This window comes from Microcebus murinus, chromosome 12, assembly GCF_040939455.1.
Source record: "Microcebus murinus isolate Inina chromosome 12, M.murinus_Inina_mat1.0, whole genome shotgun sequence".
Lineage (NCBI taxonomy): Eukaryota > Metazoa > Chordata > Mammalia > Primates > Cheirogaleidae > Microcebus > Microcebus murinus.
In genome coordinates, this window is record NC_134115.1 from 73,884,221 (window position 1) to 73,905,351 (window position 21,131).

Below are 21,131 nucleotides of genomic sequence, written 5' to 3' on the forward strand. Positions count from 1 at the left end.
GTAGCAGAGACAAAGAAGTTGAAAGATCATTACAATATTATGTGCTAGTGACTTGGACAAAGAAGGAAATTTAGAGATTCTGTGCTACAGATTATGTTTATTCCTACAGAGGCCCAGAACAGGAAAATGACTTTCCGAAGTTTTCGGGGTAATAGCACAGTCTGGAGTCAGGCCTCTTGAGTCTCTGTCCAAGGTGGCATCCACTACATTTTATCCCTCTGAAGGAAAGGGCCATGTACTCTTTTTGCTCTTTTGAATTCTCTAGAGCTCTGGTTATGGCTCTCTGGAACAGCTCTCTCAGTTCCTAGAGAGGCAATTTAGGTAATCTCTTTACCTAGTCCTTGCACTCAACTTATTTGTACAGAAGCAACTCCAGGGTGCTTTCTGGAAGTTGACAGCCCCATCTTCCCTCTGCAAAGCAGACAGAGGCCTACAGATGGAAATAGTCTGTTTAGAAGGCTGTCTCAGAGCATGAAGAAATGGGAGCAGACTATTCAAGAGCTAATATGAGAGTAAGAACCCAGACAGACTGGCCTTAGGTCTAGACAGACACATCATAACCAATCCTGGCTCTGGCTGGAAGCAGTGCCAGCCCTGGGGTTTGCCAAATACAGGACTGAGGATGTGGTCTGTCCATTAACCCTGCAGCATTCATGCTCCAGATTTGCTTCCCCGGGGCTTTCTCATGGCCGGCAGGGAGCATCCACCCATTTCTTCTCTCCCCCTTCATTTGAAGTGCCACACTCAAAGACCCACATACACTCAGGAAAACACCTTTTATTATCAGAGCAGAGCCAGCTTCTCCCTACCTGTGTCCCTCACGGTGACTGTGTCAGAGCCAGGTGGTTTGTGTAGTATAGGCTTCCTTCCTCCTCAGACTCGGGCATAGGAAGGGGGGTCTTCCTACAGTTACCTCACCTATTGGCTGAACTATATGAAATTGCCATTTTTGCAGGTTAAAAGCAGTCACATGTCAGCCATTTCATCTGGTCAGATGAAGACTTTATCACACTTAAAGAGGAAGGGCAAATAAGGACATTTTCCAGTTGGGTCCTTCCCCCACTACCAAATGATCGTTTCATTTATAATACATTAGGAGCCAAAATGTACGCAGTAGACAACAAGTGGGTATTGCAAGATGTTTCTGTTGACCTGTTTTAAGTTTACTAGTTTGTTTCTTTCTTACCCACAGCCAAAAACCTGCTGTAGAGGAGCATTTCCATACATAAGCTGAGACCTGCTTTGCCACATCTTTCCCTAAGATTAGGAAATAGTGTACAGTCAGGATCACATTGAGATTTTCAGGGCCACATTCAGGATTCTGAATGCAGCAGGGACCTTACACAAGGACAGAGAGAGGGGGTCCATATCTTCTTTTCTGCCAGTGCAGGGCCAAGATTCTCAATAAGCACTTGCTGTAAAAAAGCACTTGTATAACAGGTGCAATGCACACTATCTGGGTGATGGGCACACTTACAACTTCGACTCAAGCAGTACAAAAGCAATCCATGTAACCAAAACATTTGTACATCTGTAATATTCTGAATTTTTTTTAAAAAAAGCATTTGTTTGTATACCCATGTTCATTGCAGCAGTATTCACAATAGCCATCTGGTGGAAAGCAACCCAAGTATTCATCTTCAAAGGTGAGAGCAGAGATAAGACAAGAGCAAACATCCTTTCACTCCCCCCAGGAACATCTATGTAATTGATGCTTCCTTCACTCCCTTTTTCTCTTCTAACACTCACCTTATCTTATGTAAAATGTAGATTTTCCTAGGTCTCACAAGTATGGAACCAGTTTGTCTCATTACCCCTTTCCTGCCCTTTTCCCCCCTTTCTGCCTACTCACATATAAATACTGAAACTTCCAAATTTGACTTTATAAAAACAGCCACAAAATTGTCTTTGGTTTGTGTTTTTCCCAGTGCGTCCTCAACTTTGGCTTGATAAACCTCCATTGATTGAGATCTTTGTCTCAGTCACTTATTTTGGGTTGACAAATGGAATATTATTCAGCTTTAAAAAGAAAGGAAATTCTGATACATGGATGAACTTTAAGGACATTATGTTAAGTGAAATAAAGCAGTCACAGAAGGACAAATACTTTGTGATTCCACTTATGAGGTATCTAGAGTCATCAAACTCACAGAGACAGAAAGTAGAAGGGTGGTTGCCAGGGGCTGGGGGAGGAAGGAATAGAGAGTTGTTTAATGGGTATAAAGTTTCAGTTTTGCAAGATGAAAAGAGTTCTGGAGATTGGTTGCACAATATGAATATAATGTAATTAACAATACTAAATCGTATCCTTAAACTGGTTAAGATGATAAATTTTATGTTACGTGTATTTTGCCACAGGTTTTTTTTAAAAAGCATTTGTGAATCTGCTGTCATCAGCTGGATGGGATATGGTCAACTCTGTTTTTCAAACCTGCTGACCCTGCAAATGGGGGACAGTCTGAGGGGCTGGCCTTCAGAGATCTGTGCAGCTCTAGTGGGAACACGTCGCAGCCACTCAGTTTTCCTGCAGGAGGCAAATGTGCAGGGCCTGGGAGTCCTTGGCAGCTGGAGGGACAACCTCACAGCAGGTGTGGAAGGAGGCTGTACCCGTGAATTCTCAGGGGTGTCACCCTCCTTAGCCCTGGCTTCAACAGTGAAAGGATACACACAGAATTTACCTTTCCAGGGAAGCTAAAGCAAACCATTCTTTCCTTTCGCAGATGTCTACGGTTCTGCTGTCTGCTCGGGTTTGGCTGAAGGCCAAAGTTATGTTGATGCTACCTATGATAGGCTGAATTATGGCCCTAAAAAATATCCAGGTCCTATTTCCTGGAACCTGTGAATGTTATCTCATACAGCAGAAGAGATTTTGCACATGTGATTAAATTAAGGATCTTGAGATAATCCTGGATTATTGGGGTGATCCCTAGATGCACTTACAAGAATCCTTAAAGGAGGAGGCAAAAGGAGATCGGTTACGGAAGAGAGAAGGTGCATTCATTAGTCCATTTTGCACTGCTATAAAGGAAATAAATGAGACTGGGTAATTTATAAAGAAAAGAGGTTTATTTGGCTCATGGCTCTGCAGGCTGTACAAGAGGCATTGCACCTGCTTCTGGTGACAGCTTCAGTCAAGGAGGAAGGAGCAGGGGAGCAGGTGTGTCACGTGGCAAGAGAAGGTGTAAGAGTGGGAGGAGGTGATGCCAGGCTCCTTTAAACAACCAGCTCTTTGTGAACAAATAAAGCAAGAACTCACTCAATCTCACAAGGAGGGCATCAAACCTTTCATGAGGGATCCACCCTCATGACTCAAACACCTCCCACCAGGCCCCACCTCTGAGGCTGATAATCGGATTTCAACATGAGACTTGGAAGGGCCAAACATCTAAGCCGTATCAGAAGACAGTGTGAAATCTGAAGATGCTGCACTGCTGCTGGCTTGGAAGATGGAAGAAAGCCCCCCCAAGCCAAGGAGTGCAAGGTATTACAGCTCCAGAATCTGGAAAGGACAAGGACAAGAAAACTAACTCTTCCCTAGAGCTTCTGGACCCCTGGAAGGAATATTCCTGCTGACACGTTGATTTCATCCCAGTGAAACTGATTTCAAACCTCTGACCTCCAAATCATGAGATAATAAATACACATTGTTTTAAGCCACCAATTTACAGTAATTGGTTACAGCAGCTAATGGTTAAGAAGCTAATGTTTCACCCCCAACCCACCCACCAAGGCAGGCAGGCTGGCCCGTGTTTTCCCGTATTCCAGCAGGCTTCGGAACCACCAGAGGAGGATGGATGGGGAGTCTAGACTTCCAGGAGCAAAAGCACTTAGGTGCACCCTGCATTCCTTGGGGCCATCTCCTGAAAACTGGGGTGCGCAGCATGGGGAGATGCCCAGCAGGGGAATGGAGCACCTGCATAGTCCTGGCTCCCTGAGAACTGGGAAACTTGCAATAGGATCCCTGAGGACCTGCACTCTGAGTGCTCAGCCACAGGGTGGCAGAGTTATGTTCAGGATAAAAGAAAACCATCAGGATCCTGGTGGTGGCAGAGCCAGAGCAGAAGGATGTCTCGTGCAGCGAGGGACTCAGGCTCTGACCTTCCTTCTTAGGAAGAGCAGGGTCCAGAACCAACACTCTGGGCGTCTGACAGGGCAGAGTCTCCAGGTTTGAAGATATGAACGATTGACCATATGTGTCTCCTCCATACATGTTCCCTGATGCCACTCTGTGAGTCCTCCCTGGGTCCCTGACACCACAATCCTGTCACAGCTGCCAGTTCGTGAGCACCCATTGTGTGCTCCGTGCTAAGGTGATCCCTGTGGACTCCTCTGGGTGACTTCATTGCTTTTCTTCTCTGATCATTGTGAATCTTTTCATCATTTATTTCGTATTTTGTTTTCCTTCCTTGACTGTCTCTCTGTGAGCTGCCACAAAGCCTTTGTGTGGAGGCAGGTTACAAATGGTCAATTTAAAAAAAAAAAAAAAAAACACCTCAGAAAAAGGAAATGTTAGACACTGCCCACCTGCGGCCTCATCTTACCTTCACTAAATGAACTCAAAGAATGAAGAAGAAATCTGCTGGATTATAAGTGTTCTGGTTCTCTATTAATGTTTAACAGATTATCTCCACATTTAGTTTAAAACAACCATTTTGTTTTGCTCAAGATATTGTGGCATGGGAATTTGGGAAAGACTTGTCTGGACAGTTCCTGCTGGGAGTCTCTCATGTTATTTCACTGAGATGTCAGCTGAGGCTCCTTCTTCTGGAGACTCGACCGGGCTGGACGTCCAAGATGGCACCATTCACAGGAGAGCAGCTGATGCTGGCGGACAGCTGGGAGATCCATCAGGCTCTCAACTGCAGCGCCTCCCTGCAGCCTCTCCGTGTGGCTTGGGCTTCCTCACAACATGGTGGCCTCAGAGAATTCAGAGGTTTTTATACTTGGCAGCTCAGAGCTCTGAAAGTGAAAGACCTAATGTACAACGTGAAAACTGCATTGCCTTTAAAAAAATAACTTTATTGAGATATAATTTATAACTCTAAAACTCCCCCTTTAAAGTGTACGGTTTTAGTATAGTGCAACCATCATCACTATATAATTTCAGAACATTTTCATCACTCAAACTTCCTCCTGCCCATATCCATTACTAGTTACTCCCTATTTCTGCATTCCTCCAGCCCCTGGCAACCAATGGTCTACTTTCTGCCTCTATAGATTTTCCTATTCTACACATTTTATACACCACATGCAATCATATATTATAACATGTGGCCTTTCGTTACTGATTTTTTTCACTTAACGTATGTTTTCCAGATTCATCCGTGTTGTAGCATGTATCAGTACTTCATTCCTTTTTATGTGGGAATAATATTCCATTGTATGAATGGAGCCTGATTTTCAAAATTGTAAAATACACATAACATAAAATTTATCATCTTAACCCTTTTTAAGTGTACAGTTCTTTTTCTTTTTCCAGCAAAAGGAAATGAGCCATAATAAGTGTACAGTTTAGTGGTGTTAAGTGCATTCACATTGTCGTGCAACCTGTCTCCAGAACTCTTTCCATCTTGCACAACTGCATTGCCTTTCATGTCCTAGCCTCAGATGCTAGGTAGCATCACTTTTGCTGTATTTACTGGTTGTAAGTTCATCACTGAGGCTGGCTTAGAGAGAACAGAAACCTGAGAGATGGGAGGAATGTCAAAGAATTTGTAGTTTTAAAACCACCACACAGGTGAAGCATGGGTCTCAAGGTCCTGCTGGGGTTATTCCAGGAAGTGTCTAAGATACATTTGGGCAAAATGTCCAGACTTCTCTGGAGCCAGAGGCTGCCCCTTTTCTCACTGTAGTTGGGGGCCCCTCTTGCATCCTAGTCTGAGCCATGAGAGTCTGAGGCTGCCACAGCCGCTCACAGCCCTCTGGAGTTGGCCATGGTGCTGGGCTGGGGCAAGTTGGTGGCCTAGAGCTGCCACTGCCTCATACTGTGTTTCTCCGAAAATAAGACAGGGCCTTATATTTATTTTTCCTCAAGAAGATACCCTCAGGCTTATTTTCAGGGGATGTGTTATTTTCCCCTCAAAGCCTCAGTTTGCAGAACGCACAGGATGGCTGGGACCTGACAGGGGGAGCCAACTTTGTTGGTGGGGCTGCCCACACCTTTCCAGTCACCTCTGGGATAGCAGCTGTCACAATGGGGCAAATGAGAAGGGCTGCTCATCTTCTTTACCACTCCGCGACGAAATGTGTGGGTTGTGCAGATGCGCTGCGTAGCCACGCCCATCACTAGGTCTTATTTTCGGGGTAGGGCTTATATTGTGCAAATGCTTAGAAATCCTGCTAGCGCTTATTTTATGGGTGGGTCTTATTTTCAGGGAAACATGGTAGTACATCCTGAGTAAGTCCCACTGTCTCTCTAGGGTGGTCCCCCTTTTCTGGCCCCAGCATTGCTGCAAGGTTCCAGGGAGACAGCAAGAGCCTTTGCAAATAGAAGAAAAGTGGTTACAGAGGGAATTGTCAATGTAGACCCAGCTGATGTCAACACAAGAGGAATCAGGCCCATCTAACTGCCTTCGGTGAGCAGTGAAAGACATTCAAGGCCCAGGAAGTGATGAGGGAGAGGGCAGAGGACAGGATACCTGCCAGGATCTTGTCCCCTACCTGCCTCATTTCTGTGTAAATTTTCCTAAGACCTCACAATTCAAGGCTGGGGCTTCTGAAGAAGTCCTCTCCCCTTTTTTAGCCCCTTCTAAATGGACTGATTTTTTATTTGTATGATTGATTGTTTCTCTCCCCCTGGTCTGAGCTCACAAGGCAGGGCTATGGTTGGGTTTGCTATCTTTGTCCTGGGCTGCAAGGGCTTTGTGTGTTTCTGATTCTCCTTCCCTACACCAGCCATGGTGTACCCCACCCTACATAGGACATGTCATACTCTGTCTTGTCTGCTGAGCCTCACCTTGCCCCATTCCTTCTGGGGCCTCCCCTGGTGACCCTGCCCAAAGCTGGCTCAGGTGCATTGCTCTAGGACCCTCAGTTTTTGCTCCCTCCTCTAGGTTCAGGTATTTCAGGTGGGGGCGGCAGGGCAAGAGGAGGCTGCTCTTCCTCCTGCTTCTCCATAATTTATTTTCTCACTTTTCCCCAAACCACCCCAAACTAGCCACATCGCCCATGGGAAACAAAACCATCATGTCTCAGAGGCTGCTTCTGTTTCTGCCATTTCCCTCCTCTGAAGCAATGAAGCACGGAACGGCTGCCTACTTGGCTTCAGTCATTCATTCAACCAATATTCATGACAATCTACTATGTGACATGCACTGTTTTAGAGACTAAGAATGCATTCCTGAACAAAACACAGAAATCTATGTTCTTGGTGAGCTTCCATTTGAATGGAGAGAAAGGAATAATGAATCAGTGTATTATTCATAGCTAGTATGCTACAAGGTGATACGTACTACAGGGAAAAATAAAGCAGAGTAAGTGGGACCAGGGACACAAGGGAGATTGTGGTGTTAAATTGGGAGGTCTGCATGGCCTCACTAGGAGAGTGACATTTGGGAAAGAAAAGTACAAAAATTCAGGGAGAAAAACACCTATTAAAAACCCTTTGGTGGTTCCTCCTTGTTTGAGAATAAATTCCTGACTTTAAACATGGCCTTCAGGTTGTTGATGGCCTGGCTCCCGCTTCCTCCCACTTTAGTAGCACAAAGTCCACTAATCACAGCCTTGCACACACACACTGTCCCAGCGCTCTGGCCAACCTTGGAGGTGCACACTTTCCCTGTGCCACACACATCAGACACACAATGCTACTCATAGCATAAATATAAAGTAACATGGTAACATGTAGAAGGACACGGGAGGCTAGCTGAATGGAGCTGCATGGAAAACATGCAGAAGTCCTGGCCAAAAAGTGTTTGACTCCAGCTTCAAGTCCACTTATAACTGCAGATCAGCAGCATGTAAAGGGGCAGTTTCAGGTCATCCCTTCCACCACTTACTGTACGGATGGGGGAACTGGGGCCCAGAGAGGGTCAATGGCATCTTTGGAGTTCCACAGCCACAGAAAGGCCTGATATCCTGCAGGAATTACATTTTGTGCATGTGGTTTTTCTGTAAGACTTCAAGTTCCTCTATTGAACTTCAGAGAGAGAAATGACCGGTCGGATTTCCCCTCCACCAACTGACTACAAGCTCAGCAACCAGGTTAAAGTGCCCCTTCAAGGATCTCTGTGACAACCCAAGGCAAGCGCCTTCTTTCTTGACTAGGGATTCTGTCCCGGGGGCTCTGGGTATGTGCTAGAAAGTCAATGAGAGACTCTCTGTTGTTCCATGAGAGGAGGGGAGTCCACCGCTGCCAAGATACAGAATCTGGAAAGAATCTCTTGCCATGGACCAAGGCTAGGGCAGCTGTGGTGTGATTTTATGAGCTAGGATCCTGTGGTCTGCACCAAGTTCTCTGCCTAGGGGCTGGAGGAGTGGGCTCTCTGGTGGCTTGGAAAGAAATGGGCACTTAAAGTCCTTTTTGGGCTGAGTGTTGCAACCACAACACCCATGAGGAAGTTAGAGCTAAGTGTGAAGGTCATCAGATTGTGACAAAGCCAACAAAAACAGTCACATGAATAAGGCTGTGTTGCACAGGAGCCCCAGCTTGTGCAGAGATCGAATCTTCTTACTGCTGCTTTCCGGTTAAGGCCCAGAGAGGAGAAAAAGGACACCCAAATCCCCAACCCCATCCCCCGCTCTTGGGAGCCAGATGCTTCAAGGACATGCTGACCCTTTTTCTCCCACTGCTTCCCAACCATCTGGCACATCCAGGACCGCAGCCCTCCCTCCCGACCTTGACCCACCACGGTGGCTGTGCCCCTGTTCTCCCCCTGAGGCTGCCCACTCTATGATTGCACACTAACCCCCATTAGTTTTCAGATCGAGGCTCTCAGAGGCTGTGTGAACTTGAGGAGCTGGCTCGACCTTTTGCAGACAGCTTCCTTTCGGAGGAATGAAATCTTTGTCATTAACGATGACAATGGCTACCATTTATTGAGCAAGCTCCCACTGCCAGGTTTTATGCTGCGAATTTAACACGTATGTTTTCACTGACGCCTTACAATACCCCTATGACATAGGTTCTATTATTATTTTTATTTTACTGACCAGGAATCCGAGGCTCAGAAATGAAAAGCTATTTGCCTAAGGTCGCAAAGCCAAAGGCTCCAGGCTCAACATGTCTCCTAACACTGTCCCTAGGAGGGTTACTCTGAGGAGCCCTTTACTTATAGGATGATTGGCAAACGGTTACTAAATATATTTAAGAATTAAAAACTGTTAAAAGTCCCTCACCCTCTCTCCAAAATACTCCTCCCCCCAAAAAACTGGATCAATGAAAGGAATTGGCAATACAGGAAAATGCAAATACCAATAAGAAAAAAAGTTTACTATCCTTGCAATCAAAGAAAAACAAATTAAAATTACAACACTATATTGCTCTTCACTTACCAGATTGGAAAAGATTTTTGAAAAAGAAAATATAATCATCTTTTAATGACTACATTAAAAGTCTGGGGCCTATTTGATTTAATCTCCTCCAAATTTGTGGCTATTATGCCCAGAGAATGCACTTTTCAATTCTCAACTCGACCTGTGTTAAGCTCGGTGTCGTTTACCGCAAGGAGCAATAAACACTGTTATGATCGCCGAGACGAAGTCAAGCGCAAAACAGTAAGGGACAAGACGGACGCGGCAGGCGTCCCGTTTGCTCGCGACCTGGGAGACGCGGCGCCGCGGCCGGCGGGGACCTGGCTGGGCGCGGGCCGCGGGTCCGGGCCAGGGTGCGCGCCCGCGGCGCCGGGGTGCGGCGCGCGTGGGGACCACAACTCCCAGGCGCCCGCGCGCCGCCTGCCCGGCCACGTGATCCGCGCGGCCCGGGTCGCGATCGCGGCGGCGGCGGGAGGCACTCTGCAGCGCGAGGAGACCCGAGCAGGCGGCGGCGTCTCTGCGCTCGCCCCGCGCACTCACCATGGCGGTAAATCCCGGTCGCCACGGGGAGGAGGGGACGCGGGTGGGCGACGGGGGCGGCGTCCCCTGGAACAACCTCCCGGGGCACCTGGACAACCTGGCCGCGGCTGGCCCAGGGCTGGTGAGGGGCGTGCGGCTGCAGGTAGAGCTTGCAGTGGCTTTGGGGTTTTCTTTTTGTTTGTCCCGCCCGCTGGGAGCCAGTGCGGCTAGCCGCGCAGTTCCTGATCACCTGCCGTGGCGCGGCGTGAGAGTGGGGACGCGGTGGGTGAAGACAGCCGAGTCTGGGGTCCCCAGCCCTGAGCTCTGGCCGGCGTCCGGGGACGGGCGCCAGTGACTTGGAGAGATGCCAGGAAGGCTTCCACGAAGAGTAAAGCCCCAGTTTGAGCACACACCCCTTGCCCGGGCCCAGTCCTTGGCAAGAAGTCTGGTTCTTTTGGGAATAAAACACACCCAGCTGCTTTCCATCCTCCCTGCGCTTTGAGTCGGAAAATAGCTCTTGGGCAAGCTGTTCTCCTTGGTAGAGTTCACCTGGGCTGGAGGGAATCACAGCAAGACTCTCGTCTCTAAAGAAGTCGTATTGTCTTCTTCATCCCCATGAAGAATGTCATAGAATTTAAGATACAGGAAGCTTAGAAAGGCCACTTGGTCAGATGCCCACCCCCACCTCCTGGCGGTCCTCTAAAAGGGGAAATAGATGGGAAGATTTGAAAAAGTTCCACAGTTGGGTCAGCCTAGCATGGGGACCTTAATCTCCTTCTGAGCTCTTTGGTTTATAAATGAGGGGGCTTTTCTCAAAGTGTAAGTAACTCCCAATGAGAAGACAAAGAAGAAAACAGGTCCCTGGGATTGCTGCCTCCTTCCCCACAGACTGATCCACCCCACCCCACTCCACCCTGAATCAAGCACAGATAAGTTAAACAGCCAGAGGCGGAGATTCATCCCAAGTGGGAAAACAAGATTGGGGCCTGCCCTTCCAATATCTGACCACAAAGCCCTTTAATTGAATATCTATCTGACCGTAAAGTCCCTTAATTGAAAACTGCAGCCCAAGTCAAGTCTTTCATCAGGTCTGAGTGTGCTGATTGGAATCTTTTCCTCTAGCAAAAAGGCCAGCGTAGGGAAGTCAGAGACACTAAGAGTCTTTGCTCATCCAGGTTGTCAAACTCCCTGTGAGGTGGAGCCAGATGGTGTCTGTGGGCACTTCGAGCTCTGAGCACGCTGCTCCGTCCCTCTTCCCCGGCTGCTTCCTGCTCCTCTGGCTTCAGAACTGTCTTAGCCACTGGCCCCTGGCCAGGTCAGGTGTTTCTCAGGTGGCATGCTCCCCAGCACCCCCCAGGGGACCGGTTCTGTGCCTTTCTCTTTCTGACACCTGTTCACTCATCTGCCTCCCCACAGAGAGGGTAGCTCCCTCAGGACCAAGGGCATCCTAGTGTCCCATTCATCTCTGTATCTCCAGGGTCTGCACATCCCTAGCACAACAAACGGAAGTCTTGGTTTACTTCATTTTACTGTCCTGTGGGTGTTCAGGTCTGCAGCAAAAGGTGTGTGGGCTGTTTGGGCTCCCTGACATAGCTGGGCCAGGCCCAAGGATGACAGAAGGAAACCAGTTTGGAACCTCCCTTACTGATGAATTACCCATGGGACATTCCATTCATGCCAGCTGCTTTATCACAAGTGGACTCAACCCTCTCACCTGGCAGGGATGGTGCCAGAGCTTCTGCTACAGTTGAATGAGTGCAACTCCAGGGTAAATGGAGCTTCACAGGATTATTCATATCTGTTTGTTTTTAAATACCAGTCTTTTCTGAACATTTTGCCATGTCAACAAATATTCTTTTTGAAATCCTAACAGGAGATATCTCTGGGTAGTAGGACTCCATGATACTTTTTACTTTCTTTTTGGTACTGTTTTAGCTTTTTGCATTGACCAAGTACCACCTTCATATTAGGGAGATAAAAAGCTACTTTTATTTTTAAATTTTTCAACATGATTTTTAAATGCCTAAATTTCCGTTTTGAGGCTCTAACATAATTTACCTGACCAGTCCCTCCTGGTTGGCAGGAGAGCATCATGGTTCGGATGATTTCTCGAAGTGTGGCCTCACAGACATCTGCCCTAGAAACACCTGTGGTGCTGCTTGTGCCTAATAAGGTTTGAGAACTAGCACAGACTTTCCAGAAAGATCTCTAGCCGTGGGTATCTGAGTGACCTTCGGCAGATAAGTGGGCTTTTCTGTGCCTGCCTTGTTGATTTAAAGGGGTGGATAATAGTAGGTACATGCAGTGATGTCGTGGGGAGAGATGCAGATGAAGGGTGGAAGGTGAGCACGGTGCAAGCACCTGCAGGCCCTGAGAAGATGCAGCAGTGGCGTGGCTGTTCTGTTCAATCAGATGCTTTTACATTTCTTTCTCTATCCTGCAGATCCAGGGTCTTCAGTGAACTTGGCCACCACAGGCAGTGGGCAGGGAAGGGTGGTGACACAGGTCAGACCCCTTTGAGAACTGAAAGGCAAGTTTGCTGAGTGCAGGATATAAAACAGCCAGATTATTTCCAGGTCTCTACCAAACCCAAAGCTGCAGTGTCCAAGTCTGAATTCAGGAATTGAGGAGATATATGGATGAGGTCCCCTACCCAACCCAGAAACACCCAACCTAAGGCACACTCATGTTTTCCTTTTTTTTTTTTTTGTCTTGCTCTGTTGCCCGGGGTAGAGTGCAGTGGCATCAACAACCTCAAACTCCGGGGCTCAGGAGATCCTCCTGCCTAACCCTCCTGAGTAGCTGGGACTACAGGCATGTGCCACTATGCGCTGCTAATTTTTTCTGTTTTTTTGTAGAGATAGAATCTTGCTATTGCTTAGGCTGGTCTCAAACTCCATGGCCTCAAGCAGTCCTCCTACCTCGGCCTCCCAAAGTGCTAGGATTACAGGCATGAGCCACTGTGCCTGGCCTCATTTTTTTTCTTTTATGGGGTTTTAGGGTAGAAGTGGAGCTCAGGCTGGGAGCCTGTGTGTCCCATGTTAATAGGGAACATGTGAAAATGAGGCCAAACCAAGTGAAAGGGTTTCTAGAGTCCTATCTCCATTTTACAGATGAGGACACTGAGGTCCACAGGGGGCTTTATGTGTGTCAGCAGCTCAGGTCATGCAGCTGGTTCCTGGCAGAGCTGGGAGGCAAATCCAGGCAGTGCAGCTTCAGAAACTGTGTCCCTAAACACTAGGCTTTGCTGCCTCTGTTCCAGCTGTAACAAACTGAACTGAGTCTCAGAATCCCCTGAAGGGGCTGGTTAAAATCTTGTGTCATCCCTCCCTCCTGTGTCTCTGCCCCTGGATTCTGATGTAGGGGTCTGAGGAAGCCCAGGAATCTGCATTTGTAATAAGGCCCTGAAGTCTGAGGAGACCTACTATCCCTCTTCACCCAGCCACTTGCTAGAGTGGAGCTGATGACTGGCCCGTGGTCTCTCAGTGATTCCCCTGGAACTGACTGTTTTGCAGATCCAGTTATAACAGCATCGCTCATCTGCACCGTGTCTCACTGTCCCTGTCGTACAGAGGACTGTTGTGTCATTGAAATGAGATAATGTATAGTGAATGAGTGGAGGGATGTAATACAGATTGAAGATGGCTGTCCCTGGGCCCCTCCGTGATAAACTCAGCAGGGATCTGCTTGGATTTTCCAGGACAGAGAACTCCAGGCTCTAACCACATTGCTCCCCTTGGGGGAGCCTGTGTCAGTGCTGGAGCAAACGGGCACTGGGGTAACAAGAGGCAATTGGGCTTGGAGGGCATAGAAGGGACATCCCCACATAGTCAGGGCACTGTCACATGCTGAGCCTGGTTGGCCCCGTGAGGGATGGGCACTCCCTGAGCTTCACTTCCACATGGAGCAGGGCCAGCTCAGTTACAGCTCTGCTGCTGACCTGCTTGGCCAAGTCCCTGCTCCATATGGCCTCAGTTAGCCCTCATCACCTCTGGTAGCCCTTCCAGCACTAAAGTCCAGTGACTTCATTTTTCTGGGTTTCCAGAGGAAGTTGCTGGAGACCATTAATGACCACAACTTCCACTGCCCCAAGCCCCCTGTGATGCAGGCTTCCTTCTCTTTCAGATGCATTTCATCTTCTCAGACAAGGTGGTGCTGCTGTTTGATTTCTGGAGTGTCCACAGTCCTGCAGGTAGGAATTGAGATGCTCAAACTTGCAGTTTGGAAAGCTGTGTAGCACCAGGCAGTGGAGGACCTGGCTTCTCTTTATTCTCTGTGGGCATTTAAGTGAACCTAACTCTCCTGGCATAAATGTTGAGCGGGAACTTTGCATTCATAATTCCATTTGCAATCACTACCCTTCAGATTGCAAAGGGTTCATTTATCTCACTGATTCTCACAAAGGCTGAGAGAGAGAGAGAGGGCAGGGAGGCAGGTTTTCCCTTTATTATAGGGGAAAGAACTGAAGTCCCAAGAGGGAAGAGACTCGTGCAGGGTCACATAGTAGTAAGCATCGGAGACAGGACTAGATCAAGGCTGCCTGGTGCCACCTGGCACCTCCCTCATCCAGGGTTCACTGTCCTGCACCAGCTCAGAAGCCCACAGCAGCTGCTGCAGATGAGACACCAATTTGAAAAGGAAGAGTGTTCATTTGACTTGAAAGGCAGAGTTTGGCACTAATGATAGAATTATTTTTCAACTTAAATAACTGCATCTTAAAAATAAACTGGGAATAGCCCAAATGCCCATCCATTACAGGTGGAGATCAAATAAACTCTGATCATCCCTACAATGGGTTACCACTTCTGGTTATCCACTGCTGAGTAAGTAGTGCTTAAAACAACAACAGTCATTTTATCATTCACTCTATTAGAGGTTCTGTGATTTGCCGGGGCCCAGCTAAGTGGTCCTCACTCAAGGTCTCTCATGCAGGTATAGTCAGACAGTGACTGGAACTAGAGTCATCTTGAAAAGTTCTCACTCTCACCTTTAGTGCTTGATGCTGCTTGTTAGGTAGGACCTCAGCTGGGGTTGCTGCCTGAACATCTACATGTGGTGTCTCCTCTTGCCAGGGTTTCCTTGTGGCAGGTGGCTAGATTCCAAGAGCGAGTGTCCCAAGAGCACAATGCAGAAGTGCATGGGATTTTCAAGACCCAACTTTGGAAGCATTCCTTCTCCCTTTATTGGTTGAAGTCACAAAGGTCTTCCTAGGCTAAAGGAGAGGGGACATGGACCCTACCACTTGATGGCAGGAGTGAGCATGTGGAATACAGTATATTGGGATGGCTATCTTTAGAAAATATAACCTATCTCAGATCCTATGAAGCCTCTGGAGGAAATAAGGTAGATCTGTGTGAGCTAAGGAGAAGGGATGATGAGGTCAGATGCAGAAGAGTATACAGAGAGAGGGTGCTGTCATTTAGACAAATAGAGGCTGATCTAGGGAGGAGAACTGGGGTCTGGGGTGGGAAGATGATTTACTTTTCATTGTATACCTTTTTGTACTGTTTGAATTTTTACCATGTGCATGCAATTATCTTTAAATTTATATTTTAAAAACCTGCATCTTTTGCAGGTGATTTTCTCCTGGGAGACTGTGAAAGAAAAAAACCAACTTACTATTTTTCCTTTTCTTACGCTCAACACACTTCTGAGATCAGATGTGTAGGTTTCCCCCACACCAACCAATTCCCTGATACCAGCTGGGTGTCCTATAATTCAATTCAAATACAACACTACTGGAGTTAGTGCAGACCCCACAGGTTGAGGGCACAGTCTCACAAGGCTGCCCCCACTTCAGACACCAATAGCAAGTCCCAGTTTGCCTCCTGTACTTCTGACTAACCAGCTATCGGTCGGGGTTGCCATGGACCCCCCATCCTGGGTTTGATTATTTAATAGCTTGAATACCTCACAAAACTCAGGGAAACACTTTATTTACATATACCCATGTATTATAAGAATACAAATGAAGAGCCAGATGAAGAGATGCCTAGGGCAAAGCATGTGGGAAGGGCAGGGAGCTTCCATGCCCTCTCTGGGCTTGCCACCCTCCAGGTCCCTCCATGTGTTCAGCAACCTGCAAGCTCTCTGGGTTTATATGGAGGCTTCATACACTGGCATGACTGATTACATCTTTAGCCACTGGTGATCAACTCAACCTTCAGTCCCTCGCCTCCCAGAGGTTGGGGGTGGGGCTGAAAGTTCCAAACCTCTAAGCACAAGTTGTCTTCCCTGGCAACCAGCCCCAATCCAGAGGCCTTCTGATCCAGAGGCCATCTGGAGGCCATCCAGGAGCGCCACCCACCAGTCATCTCATTAAAGACATCATTTCAGAGTTTCCAAGGGTTTTCTAGGAGCTGAGTGCCAGGAAACCAGGGCAGAGACCAAATATATATTTCACAGAGCTCAGTAAAATACTTTCGCTGGACCATTTATTATCCCTCTATTTGTGAAATAGAAGCAGCAATTGGTAGTTAATTTTACACAGCAGCTCTAGTGAGCACTTAATGTTTTCTATAAAAATAACTTACTGGGTTTTTTCCCTATTGTAAAAGTAATACGTGGCTGGTCCGAAGGTAGTGAGTTATATCATGTGATTGTTCACAGTCAGTTACAGATTGAACTCCTTGTTCTACTACTTTCCCCCCTCCTCACTACTGCACTTGACTAGTCTTAAAAAAAAAAAAAAAAAAAGTAATACACACTCACAAAAGAAACTTTAGGAAATTAGGCAAGAAGAAAATAAAACCAATTGTATCCTACTTTGCTGAGATGACTATTACCCCTGTGCTATATATCTTTCCTTCCAGACTTTGTGTTCCTACATGTAACTAGGACCTTGCTGTACTGATCCCTTAATAAGAAGTCGTGACAGATGTGTGCAGCCGGCTGGGGGAGTGGCTGGGGCGATAGTATATGGCTTCTTCACCCTTAGCCCCTGGCTTTTCTAGGTGGCTTATCTTCCTGATCTCAAAACCACATTCCAGTAGGCCAACCCTACCCAAAAAGATCTGGAGGGGGAAAGAGACTGAAGAAGTTCTAAGCTCAGCGAGGGTGGGGAGTAAATGCAAGAGAGAGGTCAACGGAGTGCACTCCACGGAATGAGTGGAGGTGCTCTTCTGCTAGCTGGGCCAGTCTCAGGGGAGGTGCTGGGAGGGAAGCAGCGCTGGCCTGGCCGGGTCTCTGCAGCTCAGCCTCCTTTGACAGGCATAGCCCTTTCGGTGTTGGTGGTCCTGCTCCTCGCTGTGTTGTACGAAGGCATCAAGGTTGGCAAAGCCAAGCTGCTCCACCAGGTGCTGGTGAGCCTGCCCACCTCCATCAGCCAGCAGGTCATCGCAGAGACAGACTGGGATTCTGCAGGCTCAGATCCTCCCCCCGTCAGCAGAACCCACTGCAGGTAACAGGCACTGGGTGTGGGAAGTGGGCAGAGTACTCACGTGCACCCTGAGAGGTAGTCTGGGTCCAGAGAGCATTGGCCTCACTTCACAGAAAAGAAATTGAGGCCCAGGGAAGGACCAGGACTTGCCAAAGTGGTAGTCAAGTGAACCAGAGCTCAGGTCTCCTGATGCCCAGGCAAAAGCTCTCTCTAACAAACTGCCTGTCAGGCTAAGAAGGCTTTCTTTAAGGAACTGTGATCTTTAGAACCCTGGTACAGGCCTCTGTCTAGCATCAGGGGTGGTCATCTCGCCTCCCCCAAATCTCACCAGGCTCCTTAGGTCACTAAGCTTCCAAACCCAGGAGAGAATCTGCAGCTGTCCTGAAGCAAGCAATAAAAACTGCTGTGAGCGAAGTATCCTGCCTGCTGGGAGGGAAGCACCCTCCCTTCCCCCTCCCCACTCTTATCAGGCAGATGTTTAGGGTCCCCGTTCTGCCCTCTCCAGCTCATGCTTAACGAGCCTGCCTGCTGCATCACCAGCCACCCTACGTGAGTGTCCCAAATCTTCACAACCCCCTGCAAGGGAATTATTCTTATTTCTGTTTTTCTAATGAGGAAATTTAAGTTCAGAGAGGTTAAGACATTTGTGTGTTATCATGCCTCCCACAGTAGGTGGGAGGTGGTAACCTGCCTTACTGATGAGTTTGTCTTATCCCGTATCAGACAGGATAGATTACATATCCCATTATTTTCCCGTTTGCTTAGGATGCTAGGAAGCTGAGAACTAAACGTGGTGGAGATATGTCACTATAAAAGAAAGCTCTCCTGGGTTGAGCATATGAGTTATAATAAATAAGCAGGTCCTGTAACTCTATGGCTTTCTACTGCAGACACCAAATCCCAGCTTCAGCTCATTACCATTAACTTGATTCTTCTTTTTATCTAGGTGGTATTTGTGTCACTTTGGCCAGTCTCTAATCCATGTCATCCAAGTGGTCATTGGCTACTTCATAATGCTGGCTGTAATGTCCTACAACACCTGGATTTTCCTCGGTGTGGTCCTGGGCTCTGCTATGGGCTACTACCTAGCGTACCCGCTTCTCCGCATGGTTTAGCTGGCAAGGGATGTGCAGGCATTGAGGCTAGAGGAAGCTGAGGCCCCTTCCAGACACTGTACTGCCAGCTGCTTTTTTTTTTTGAGACAGAGTCCCACTCTATCACCTCAGCTAGAGTGCCCTGGCATCATCACAGCTCACGGCAACCTCAAACTCCTGGGCTCAAGTGATCCTCCTGCCTCAGCCTCTGAGTAGCTGGGACTACAGGTGCATGAACCATGCCCGGCTAATTTTTCAATTTTTTAAGTAGAGACGGGGATCTCACTCTTGCTTGGGCTGGTCTTAAACTCCTGACACCAAGCAGTCCTCCCACCTCTGCCTCCCAGAGTGCTAGGATTATAGGTGTGAGCCACAGTGCCCGGCCTCCAGCTGCATTTTCCTCTGGCATCTATTCCTCCACCTTATTCCCAACCCCTGGAAACTTTGAGCTGAAACCAGCACTTGCTTCCTGGAGTTCAGATGCCATTGCAGTGACCTCCCTCCTCAACTAGCCTGCACAGGGCCCAGGCCTGGTCTTGTCCTTTAAGAAGGCTGCTGTGACCAAAGGGAGAATGGAGAGAACAGAACTGGGGGACAGGGTTGCTGAGCCCATGACAACGCATCTCTGTGACTTAAAACTTAAGAATTTCCAAAGATCTTCAAGACAGGGAGATGGATTCTGAATGATGAAGGGCATGGAACCTAGATACCCTCGGCTCTTCTGCTTTGTGCCTTATCTTCAGGAGCACCTTCCATTGGACTTCCTGCCCTTTTCTGTCTTTTGGGGACAGAGACCAAGCTAGCTCCTTTTCTCACCTTTCTGCCTTTGGAATACATGAAGATAGTCTCTTCTATGGATCATATCAACAAACTAAGATTTAAAAATTTTTTCCCTTTGAACTCCTGGTTGGCAATTTTGCACATTCTACAAACAAAATTTTTAATGAAATGATTGTTTTACTTATGATGCATGGCAGGATCTTCTGAGACTGTTTCCTATTATTAAGGGAAGAATAAGTGACAACCGATTAAAGGCAGAGACTTAGGACTGTTATCCAGGCTCCTGGCTTATCCTCTGGATAGACTGAGCTCCTCCCAGCAGACGGCACTGCCTGCAGGAGGAAGATCATCTCATGGCCTTGGGTGTCTGAGAAGCTCTTCACGGCCTTAATGCTCTCTCTTATCCTGATCCTTCTTTTATGCAGAACAGAAAACTGCATTTAAAAATATTCAATATTAATGCTATTTATTACTGTTCAGTCATAAACATCTAGTGAGGAAACATGATTCATTCACTATAAATACTGATTAAGCCATGGGGGAGGGGGGTACTGACTGAAGATGCAATAAGCAGTCCAACCAAAGCCATTACATTTTTAGAGTTAGACGGGATGCTCTGGATATTTGAACCTCTTCACTTTACAAAAAAGGAAGCAGAGACCCAGGGAGAAGAAATCACTGCTGATACTGTAGTATCTATGCTCAAGGACCTCACAGGCTAAATGAAAAGATGATTGTAAACTTTGGGAATTAAAAACATTCATTTTAATAAATATATATTTTTAAACAGTTGTGACTGTTCTTCTGTTTCTCCTCATTCCAACAGCAAGCACATGAACACATATAACAACTGTAGGAGCTGAGTGGGGTGAATGGAGCTGGTAGTGCTTTTTACAAGGCTGTCCAAGGATGGAGTCTGTCCATCTGCTATGAAGACACCTGTGCTCAGGGAAACCCAGCCAGGAAACGCTGTGCCCACAGGTAGACATTTCAGAATGCCAATTTAGGCAACAGTCATTCTTTTGTTCATGGAACAAGCATTAATTGGGTGCCTACTATAAGTAACTGTCACACAGACTGTAAATACCTGTGTTGGGCATGATTATTAATTAGTACCTTCTCTCCCTGAGGGCAGAAGCAAAAATATAATAACCACTTTTTAATTTACAATAAGAAATAACTGTCACAGGAAGTAGAGTGTATGGCACCTTTAAGAATGGATCAATGCATTTCCCCCATGTTTGCAGGGAATTAGAAAGCTGCCCAGTGTCTCAATAGATACAAGATTCCTAAAGTCCAGTGTAGTCTTGCTGAAGGAACTTCCAACAATCCACCTCTAAGTCCTGACCAACTAAGGCTCCTTCCCCTGGGGCACTGCTGGGATGGCCTCTCCAGGGATGACTGGCAACCTCTTCAGTTTGATACAGTCTCTTGAAGTTTAATACATTTGTGGCTTTTATAGTATAGGGGGCTTAAAAGATTTTTTAAGAATCTGTGCTTTAGAGATAGGGATTCTAGGGTTAGACCTAGTAGGCAATCCACTGCCCTCATTTCAACATTCTTCAGAGCCCACTCACAAATGATGGTAATTCCCCTACTTAAATTTTTTTACAATTTAATAACCACCACTTATATGGTGGTTTATTGTCAGGCAGTGTTCTACAGTATTCTAAATATCTTACAAATATTAACTCATTTAATCCTCATAAGATAGAAACTATTTCTGTCCTTATCTTAGACATGAGAAGCACAGACACAGAGAAGTTAAAGTCACTAGTTAATAAGGGGCAGACGGTTCAGAACCAGGCAGCCTGGCCCCAAGTCTGTTTCTTCATCAACTCAGATGAGGGGGTGGAGGTTGAGGGGGTAATTTGGCTAATACCACACAG

At 47.1% G+C, this 21,131-nt stretch overlaps 1 protein-coding gene across 2 annotated transcripts; it reads left to right on the forward strand.

Annotated features, from left to right (window-relative positions):
• The first annotated feature begins 9,882 nt into the window (after window positions 1-9,882).
• SLC31A2 (solute carrier family 31 member 2) lies at window positions 9,883-20,031 on the forward strand. Of its 2 annotated transcripts, none has more exons than XM_012768901.3 (4): window positions 9,883-10,018; window positions 14,116-14,182; window positions 17,200-17,389; window positions 18,315-20,031. In XM_012768901.3, the coding sequence occupies exons 1-4, from the start codon at window positions 10,013-10,015 to the stop codon at window positions 18,481-18,483; spliced, it is 432 nt and encodes a 143-aa protein (XP_012624355.1). In that variant the 5' UTR covers window positions 9,883-10,012; the 3' UTR covers window positions 18,484-20,031. The 2 variants fall into 2 exon arrangements, with proteins under 2 accessions (XP_012624355.1, XP_075865060.1); XM_076008945.1 differs by lacking the exon at window positions 9,883-10,018 and adding an exon at window positions 10,037-10,153.
• Window positions 20,032-21,131: the final 1,100 nt, after the last annotated feature.

Bases quoted from the DNA above. Each gene is read 5' to 3' on its own strand.
- SLC31A2 (XM_012768901.3), top strand. The intron at 14,183-17,199 runs GTAGGAATTGAG...CTCCTTTGACAG, and splicing joins GAGTGTCCACAGTCCTGCAG to GCATAGCCCTTTCGGTGTTG. The intron at 17,390-18,314 runs GTAACAGGCACT...CTTTTTATCTAG, and splicing joins GTCAGCAGAACCCACTGCAG to GTGGTATTTGTGTCACTTTG.